General features: G+C 45.7%; 1 protein-coding gene across 2 annotated transcripts in view; it reads right to left on the bottom strand.

Annotated features, from left to right (window-relative positions):
- Positions 1-504: 504 nt before the first annotated feature.
- LOC311246558 (protein regulator of cytokinesis 1-like) overlaps positions 505-9,686 on the bottom strand; it is a 54,443-nt gene continuing 45,261 nt past the window's right edge. Inside the window, exons 13-15 of one of the 2 annotated variants that reach the window (XM_084336707.1) lie at positions 5,679-5,879; positions 3,161-3,195; positions 505-1,551 (exon numbers count right to left, since the gene is read on the bottom strand). In XM_084336707.1, coding sequence (XP_084192833.1) covers positions 1,503-1,551; positions 3,161-3,195; positions 5,679-5,879 — 285 coding nt within the window. In that variant the 3' untranslated portion in view covers positions 505-1,502. The remainder of the gene's footprint in view (positions 1,552-3,160; positions 3,196-5,678; positions 5,880-9,686) is intronic. The other variant, XM_084336708.1, reaches the window with a different exon arrangement.

Here is a 9,686-nt window from a genome sequence, read left to right as displayed (position 1 = left end):
TTGCCATTTGTAACAGCTAACGGGGATGCAAATAAACTTAACTTAAAGACCAATTTTATCTGTGTCCCAATAACATGTACAAATGTTAGGGGTGGGGGAAAAAATCGATACGTAGTAGTATCGCGATACTTTGCGTGGCGATACTGTATCGATACAGGGACGCCAAGTATCGATATTTAATTATTCATAAAAAAAAATTGTATAACAGTTGCATTGTTCATTTCAATACCTGTAATAGTACAGTAGTCCACACACACACACACACGTGTGCATTCAGTTAAGTTGGAATATGACTGTAATACAAACAGTTCAGTTTGTCAGGTACACGCAACACAGATTACAGTGTTGACATCCGTCTGCTTGAGAAAATACCATGTTCTGCCATAAAAATTATTGAAGTGAGATGAACAGACTGAACTTTATTTTATTAGATAAAACATGCTGACAGTTTTACTTTGCAGTAAAAAAAAAAAAAAAGAATTGATTACATTTTTTATTTTATTTTTTTTAAATCGCAATATTCACGATATATCGAGTTCGCGGCTCAAGTATCGCGATAGTATCGTATCGCGAGGTCTCTGGCGATTCCCACCCCCAACAAATGTTATAAAAACCTGAATTTCCCCAAGGGGATCAATAAAGGAATATGTTATCTTATCTTAAATACCAATATTACATCATTGTACCAATACTATATTTCATGCTCGTTATAGCAATTCAGTAGTGGTCTTTTGTCTGCTTGACTTCATACCGGCCAAATGACTCAATCGTGTTGGGGGAAAAAACCTCATAAGTCATTTGTTCTGATCATATCCCTCTCTGTGCGTCTGCCTCAGTCTCTCTCTGTACTGTACTGGTTATGTATCTATTGTACGTCCTCTGCTGTCTAGTTTGGAGCTCAATCAGCCACATTAACAGGTTACTGTAGCATAGGATGTATAATATATATATATTTATTTACAGATGGTGACAAAACATACATGTATATAAAAGTGTGAGAAGAAAATGGATTGAACATAGTATGAATGTAAAGTAAACTATAAATCACAATACAAATCATAGAAAGTGCAAAAGAAATACTCGTTATACATTTAGCCCATGACCCTTGAATAAGGAGACCGTCGGTAACACAACTTCCAAATCCTTCTCCTTTCTTTAAAAGTACGCAGCCTACACTGCACAAGATGCAGACAAAAAAATACACCTTTCATACAATCCATATGCTTACTACTCCGCGCCATTGTGACAGCAAAAAAAATATATATAGTGTTAGTTAGAATACGATACAAGCATGCAATACGCTACGAGCATGTATGATTCAAACACCTCGTTTTCCATGCTCAATATATTACAACCTTCATTTACATAGAAACACTCTGGGGCAGGAGGAAGGTAGTTATGTGTTCAGGTTTGACTGGATGGTTGTAACAAGAGCAGGGGTCATAGGTCATCATGGTGGCCTGGACTGGATGATGGTCAGGGCGCGGGGTCACAGGTGGAGTTCAGGGTGCCTGGCTTGCTCTTGGTGTTGGAGTCTTTGGAGAGGTCTCGCTGTGAGGGAGGACAGACACGCGTGAGAAAACACTGCTGCCAAGAGTCTGCAATGGACCCAGCTCAAACCCCGCCCTCTTTTCTGGATCCTCCAATCACAACTGTTGCTTTCTTTGGACAAACACAAGGCAGTTTGTGGTGGTCTGCCTGATATTGTGGTCCGTCTGATATTGTGGTGGTCTGTCTGATATTGTGGTGGTCTGTCTGATATTGTGGTGGTCTGTCTGATATTGTGGTCTGTCTGATATTGTGGTGGTCTGTCTGATATTGTGGTCTGTCTGATATTGTGGTGGTCTGTCTGATATTGTGGTGGTCTGTCTGATATTGTGGTCTGTCTGCTATTGTGGTGGTCTGTCTGATATTGTGGTGGTCTGTCTGATATTGTGGTCCGTCTGATATTGTGGTGGTCTGCCTGATATTGTAGTCAGTCTGATATTGTGGTGGTCTGTCTGATATTGTGGTGGTCTGTCTGATATTGTGGTCTGTCTGATATTGTGGTGGTCTGTCTGATATTGTGGTGGTTGTTGTGGTGGTTTTCATTCAATCAATCACTGCGCAGATTGATTGATTGAATGAACATGTTATTAACAGATTGCAGAATGGGTACAATACAGTACGGCTCAATACACACAATTGTTAAGGGGATGCAGGCCAGAGAAAGACTTCCGTCTTGTTTACATCAGGGTCCCCCATTTTCAATTCATAATGAATTGTAAGTAAGGGTGCAACTTGCTCCGTGCAATCCATTCTTTGTGGATCTAGCCCCGAGTCTCCAAGTGCTCCGGTCAGTAGGGACGCAACAGCTTTAGCGATCCGTTGTGCATGTTTTTCCATTGGGTTTATCTTATCGGGAGGGGAAACCCTTGCGAGCACGGGGAGAACATGCAAACTCACAGAAAGGCCCGGGAGATACCCCACCTGGGTACCTGGCAACACGGTCCCCAAGCGGGAATCGAACCAAAGACCTTCTAGCTGTGAGGCGACAGTGTTAACCACTACACCGCCGTATACAAAACCTTCCTTGGTCTGACCCCTCCTCATTTGATACACTTGTTAATATTGTCATCTACTCCCTATAACACCAGAGCTGCTCACCATATCTGGCTAGATGTTCCCCGTGTTAACACTTCGGTCAGTCCTCCTTCCAATGTGCTGCTCCCAGCAGTTGGAACGGGATGCAAAAGATTTTGAAAATGGACAAATTGATCCCCCCTCACTACTTTTAAGGACTCCATCGCAGAGTTGTTTACACACACACCTGCAACTGTCTGTCACCTGCAGCCTTTTAACTGTACTTTGACTGTTCTGCTTCATGTATGCCCTTTGTAATTCTATTTGGTTGTTTGATGTGCGTTTTAATCATCCGTCTCTTTTCTATTAATTTCCCCGTTACCCTTGGAGGGGAAACACCGTCTCTGAAGCCACGGGGAGAGCGGCCAGTGAGCAGCTCAGGAGGGGGGACTGGAGGTTAAGTGCTGTGCGGTGGTCCAGGTGATGATGATGCCGTTAGATTAGAAGAAGCACTTCACACAGAGATGGATTATCTGCCATGCATTATGGTTGTCATTAGTAAGCATCATGTTTATGGCCGTTATGAATCCAAACACACCTTGACTGAACAGGTTCACTGTCGATCAAGTCCCTCTAAAATAAAATAAAAAAGCATTTGATACAATTAACATTTCTTACATCAACATCAAAGCCCTTCTTATAGACGGTAAAACTAGGGGTTCCAACCTCCTCCGGCAGGTGACCTCCTCCTGAAGTCAGACGATATCCGACCCCAACATAAAAATATATGGATGTGGAAACGTTCTCATTCCTTCTTGTCCTCTCGCCAGGCTGTCATTTTGAATACGAATGTTCTTAATTGACCTGCCTGGTTATTAAAAAAAAAATTATAAAATAAAAGATTCCTCAGGAGAACAGAGACAGCAAGCTTCTCCATAACAACTTACAACCTGATCAAGTTTACAGACGCTTCACAGCAGCTTCTGCAGGAACCAAAAACACCCGTGTGTGTGGCACCCGGACCGGGCCGGCCTACAACAGCAAATGTCCCCGACACGACTGACCGGAACACGCATATGTGTTAACACATCTGTCCAATTCCATTTATTTTTCTTTTGTGAGCGAGCTGACAGCCGTGTCATCGTTTTGATGCGTTTGTTTTTTTTCTACGTCCAAAATTGAGATCACTCTCGCAATTTACCCAAGGTGGTGGAAAAAGATTATTTCAGCTACCGCACTCTAACTTGCAATGCATTTCCAATGGGACCGAAATGTTCCCGCTTAAAGTAGATTCGTAGCCAAACGGTGCGGTGAAACTTTCCGAGTTTGAATAGCGCTGTTGCCATAGGCAAGCCGGTCGTTTTGATATGGGGCGCGAACCACAGATGTGTAACCCTAACCCTAATGTAAGAATGTCGTGGCCGGGTCCGGCTTAACTAGACTAGTCCGGCTTAACTAGACTTAACACTTTAAGTGCCGAAAACGTGTTTAGGCGTCCTTCCCCGCCATGCTCAAGTTGCCGAGGACGCCGTAACTCGTCTTTAATATCAATATTTCAAAAATCTGTGATCGGAATGATATTTCCCCTCTGCAGCCTTCACACACAGTTCTGAGCTCCTCTCAATTCTCTAGCGGTTCAAGAGCGCCATCTGGTGGCCGATCGGCAGAAGCGCCAAACAGGAAGTCATGTGGATGAAGTGCTGATCGTCCATATTACTTCCGGGCACTCTCTATAGGTCCCGGGACTCGATCTCGACACAATACATAGCGATCCGTTGCCAATAACTCGATAAACAACATGATTTGGACGTATATACTATTATACAACCTGTAAATAGATCGCGTATTTCTACATCCCATAATAGGAATATTTCAGTTCCACGCTCATCGTCCAACGACGCGAGGAAGATACGGTAAGATTCAGCGTTATTTTTTAACGTGTTCGATATAAACTGCTCCGATGATCATATCACCCACACTAGATGAATGATATAACGCTGCCCACGGAATTATAAACGTTCCCCCGCCCATCCGGTCAGCATCAGATGATACGTAGAAACTTCTAGAAGTACGTCCAATTGAAATTTTTGATCTCGCACAGATTCCTACCAAACTGTATTTCATCATCAATATAAATGCATTTGGGGCTATAAATCACGTTCTGGAGAAAGCTGCAGAAAGAGATGAAAACATACTTATACTTTAGACCATATTTTACTATGAATATGTGAATGAAAAAGTTTAACGTTGCTACACAATGAACAATACATATAGGACCTTGAATGGGCCCTAATAATGGCAATCTAGCAATAGAATTAAAAAAGTTATAGCCCTGCAAAGAAGGGGAACTTCTCCATAGACAAATAGAGCTGGCAAGGGATGGTATATCATGAATTTAACCTTAGGCAATCAAAGTGTTAACTAGGCTTGTTTTTTTTGGTTTTAAAAAAAAAGTGTTAGATTGGTTTGATGTTTTTCTGAAGGACCCCATTAGGGTCCTGATCCTAAGGTTGGGAAATCATTCATTGACCCTTTCACTGCCACACTACCAAATGGTTAACCCTTTCACTGCCACACTACATAAGGGTAACCCTTTCACTGCCACACTACAAAGGGTTAGCCCTTTCACTGCCACACAACAAAGGGTTAACCCTTTCACTACCACACTACACAGGGTTAACTTTCTGTAGTGTGGTAGTGAAAGGGTTAAGCTTAGGGATGTCCGATATTGGCATTAAAATGTAAAAATCTAAAATTGTCGGTATCCATTAAATAAAAATGTATTTAACCTTTATTTACCCAAGCAAGCAAGTAAGAACAAATTCTTATTTTATTTATTGTGAAAAGTATGCATAATGTTATGTTAATTCCATGACGAGAGATGTAATGTTAATTACCTGAAATTATTTCGTTTTTATTGGGGGGGAAACCCCGCATATATCGGTATCGGTTATCGGAAATTAAGAGTTGGACAATATCGGTATATGGGTAAAAAAGCCAATATCGAACATCCCTAATTAAGCCGTGTGTTGCTGCATAGATGTGAGGAGGTGTAGGACGGCTGGGAATAATAAAAAAAAAAAAAAAAAAAAAAAAAAATATTATAAAAGAATTACCGCAAACTGGGCATAGGTGCTGGCGACAGAGATGATGCTGAGGTTCCGCTGTGGGCTGGAGGGGGTCAGCAGCCTGGCACCGCTCTGAGGAGGAGGAGGAGGGCGGGGGGCCGGACCCACGTTCTCCTTGTTCCGCTCCTGCTGCTGCTGCTGGGTCGAGTGAGGAGGCTTCCCTCGTACCGGGGTCCGCACCGCCGGGGGCTGGAGGACAAACAGAGGGGGGGACGGAGGGAACATCAGAGAGAGGGAGGGGACATCAGACAGAGAGACGGAGGGAGGGGACATCAGAGAGACAGAGGGAGGGGGCATCAGAGAGAGAGACAGAGGGAGGGGACATCAGAGAGAGAGGGAGGGAGGGGACATCAGAGAGAGAGACGGAGGGAGGGGACGCGTGTTGCTTATTAACAGCGGAGGAGTGCAAGAATGTGACCATGTGACCGCGGCAGCGCGAGAGAGCGGCAGTGCCATTCTCTAAGACAAACGCTAACCTTAACCAGCTCCTTAACAGCGCCTAAACTTAACCCTTCTAACCTTAACCAACTCAGAAACAATGCCTAACCTTAACCTTAACCATGCCTAACCTTAACCGGCGAAAGAATACACGTTAAAAAAAAAAGAAAAAAAATTGATGGGATTTGAACTTGTCACCAACGGACCGCAGGACCGTAGCGCTGCCAGGTGAGCTAAGCTTCGAATGAAAATCATCGCGGATTACGGCTACATAATGCCGCAAGCTCTGCCGCAAGCTCTGCGGCTGCCGCGCCTGCCGCGGGGCGTGTCGCAGCCAATCAGGGAAAACGCGGAAGCACTCGGCAGCACTCCTCCGCTGTTAATAAGCAATAAGCGGAGGGGACATCAGAGACGTGTCGGTAAACGGTGTTAATATGAGCAGCTTTGATCCAAAAGCGCTTTACAATATTTGTTCCTCACATTGTTACCCGTTCACTCACACACACCGACGGTGGAGGAGGAGACCGTGCCTGCTCGTCGGGAGCAATTAGGGGTTAAGTGTCTTTGCTCAAGGACACGCTGCCCGGGCGGGAGGAGCGGGGAATCGAACTGGGAACCTTCCGATTACCAGACGACATCAAGGATCGAGCTCCGATTCGATCACCGCGACCCGGAGGCCAACAGACTACCACATGCTGCCCTACTGTCTGTCTGGGGAGGGTGTGTAGACTATCACATGCTGCCCTACTGTCGGTCTGGGGAGGGTGTAGACTACCACATGCTGCCCTACTGTCGGTCTGGGGAGGGTGTAGACTACCACATGCTGCCCTACTGTCTGTCTGGGGAGGGTGTGTAGACTATCACATGCTGCCCTACTGCCGGTCTGGGGAGGGTGTAGACTACCACATGCTGCCCTACTGTCAGTCTGGGGAGGGTGTGTGTAGACTATCACATGCTGCCCTACTGTCAGTCTGGGGAGGGTGTGTGGACCATCACATCACATGCCTCCTCCGATACATGTGGAGTCGCCAGCCGCTTCTCTTCACCTGACAGCGAGGAGAGTGGCTGTTTGCAACGACCAGGACTCATACCCCACCGGCTTCCCAACCGCGAACACAGACAATTGTGTTCGTAGGGACGACTGACAGCTGGAGTCGAACCCAGAGTCTCTGCGGTGGTGGTAGGAGTGCTTAGACCTCTACACTACCCAGCCACCCCAAAGAGTCATGTATTCTTACCATTAATAGAGATTATGGAAATACATTTAATTCTGTCCAAACTATTTTGTGAGAAATGGTTTCAATCCGACTAGCATTAATAATAAATGCCAACGTGGGGCTGCTAGCAAACAAATAAATCATATTTTTACTGTATTTATTTACTGTATATTTTATTTCATTTTTGTAATAATGTAAAGGTCCAGTCCAAATGTTCTTTTGTGATGTTTATTTCACGCTGTCAAAAGCAATACAGGTCCCGTGCAACACACAGCTGTTACTCATTATACTACCTAAGTAGGTGTGTCTCATAGGACACTGCAGGTGAAGGTCTCACTGACGTAACCCGGTGAACCCACATTATAACAATCCCTTCCCCCATAGTCTTGAAATATCATTGGTATAAATTTTTTAAGCTTAATCTCAGCTACAAGGTAGGGGGTAGACTGCCCCTCCTCCAGACACCCAAGGGGATTATTCTGCCCCTGCATTAAAATAAGTGGGTGCCTGCCTAACTCTACCTGGATAACGACGTCCTATTTCTGGACCCGGTTCCGGAGGCCTCAGCACGACTGCCTCGGGTGCAGGAGGTTCCGGAGGCCTCAACACGACTGCCTCGGGTGCAGGAGTCTCTGACCCTGGATGGACTGCTTCTTGTGGTGAAAAGCTCTCCTCCGGTAGACTTGCTGGCGTGGTGTTTTGATCATAACATGGACGCATCTGATCCTGATGACGTCTCACCAACTTGCCGTCCTTTTGTGTCACCCTCCAAGACACTGGACCGGTCCTCTCTGTGAGTGTTGCGGGAATCCACTTCTGGCCTGAGTACCCTCTCACATAGACGGAGTCAGACTCTGTGAACATCCTGTCCCTGACATGCTTGTCATGCTGCTCTTTTTGTTTGTCCTGATTTAGTCCAACTCTATTCGCTAGTGAAGGACGCACTAGATCCAACTGAGTTCTGATTCTCCGGTTCATGAGTAGCTCAGCTGGCGTAGCTCCGGTTGTGGTCTGAGGGGTTGATCGGTACTTAAACAAGAACCTGGATAGCTTTGTCTCCACACTACCCTCCCCCATCTTCTTGATGCCCTCCTTGAACACCCGCACTGCACGCTCAGCACAGCCATTCGAAGATGGATGGTATGGTGCTGTTGTCACATGCTTTATGCCGTTTTTTCTTAGGAAGTGTTTGAACTCTGCACTAACCAGACTTGGTCCATTATCACTAACCAGGACTGCTGGGATTCCATGGGTGGCAAAAAGGCTCCTCAATTTCTCCAGTCATGGATGAAGTAATAGACTGCATTGGGTGAGCCTCAATCCACTTTGAATAGGCGTCAATGACTATTAGAAACATCTTTCCATATACTGGCCCACAAAAATCCACATGCAGCCTCATCCAAGGTTGGTCTGGCCACTCCCACAGGTGTAAAGGTGCTGCTGCTGGGGCGGCTTGGTTCAACTGACACGAATGACAGCTGCGCACTGCTGACTCTAAATCTGCATCCATGTTTGGCCACCACACATAACTGCGGGCCAATGTTTTCATTCTTGAGACCCCTGGATGAGCCTCATGAAGCTCCTTGATCATAGTCTGTCTTCCTTGTGGTGGTATTATCACTCTACTTCCCCACAGGATGCACCCGTCCTCCACACTCAGTTCATATTGTCGTCTCGTGTAAGGCTGTATTTCTGGGTCTGTGCTCTGTGAGGGCCAGGAGCCCTGCAACAACCACTGGTGGACCCTGGACAGGATAGGGTCCCGACGAGTCCAGTCTCGGATGTTTTTTACCTGCAGTGGTGTACCATTCATATGCTCCATAAGCAGCACCACCTCTTCCTCCTGTGGTACATTTCCGGGCTTTATGGGCAGTGGGAGTCTGCTCAGTGCGTCTGCATTCCCGTTTTTTGAGCCCTCCTTATACTCCAAGGTGTACTCATAGGCGGCTAAAATTAATGCCCATCTTTGCATTCTGGCTGCCGCGAGCTGTGGAATGCCCTTACTCTCTCCCAAAAGGCCTAGTAGTGGTTTGTGATCCGTCGCAATAGTGCAGTGTTTTCCAAACAGATACTGGTGGAATTTCTTTAGACCAAAAATGATAGACAGCGCCTCTTTCTCTAGCTGTGAATAGCCCCGTTCTGCTGATGACAGTGACCGTGACATGTATCCGATTGGCCTGTCAGAGCCATCTGGAAACCGGTGTGATAAAACTGCTCCGACGCCATAAGGTGATGCATCACAAGCCAAGTAGAGCGGCTTTGTCTCATCAAAGTGCACTAATAATGTTTCAGACTGGAGGCACTTTTTTGCCTCCTCAAATGCCTGGGTCTGACATTTTCC

This window comes from Notolepis coatsorum (assembly GCF_963971535.1).
Source record: "Notolepis coatsorum genome assembly, chromosome: 2".
NCBI classification, from domain to species: Eukaryota; Metazoa; Chordata; class Actinopteri; order Aulopiformes; family Paralepididae; genus Notolepis; species Notolepis coatsorum.
The sequence above is the reverse complement of the archived record's forward strand: the minus strand, read 5'-3'. Positions and strand labels throughout refer to the sequence as shown.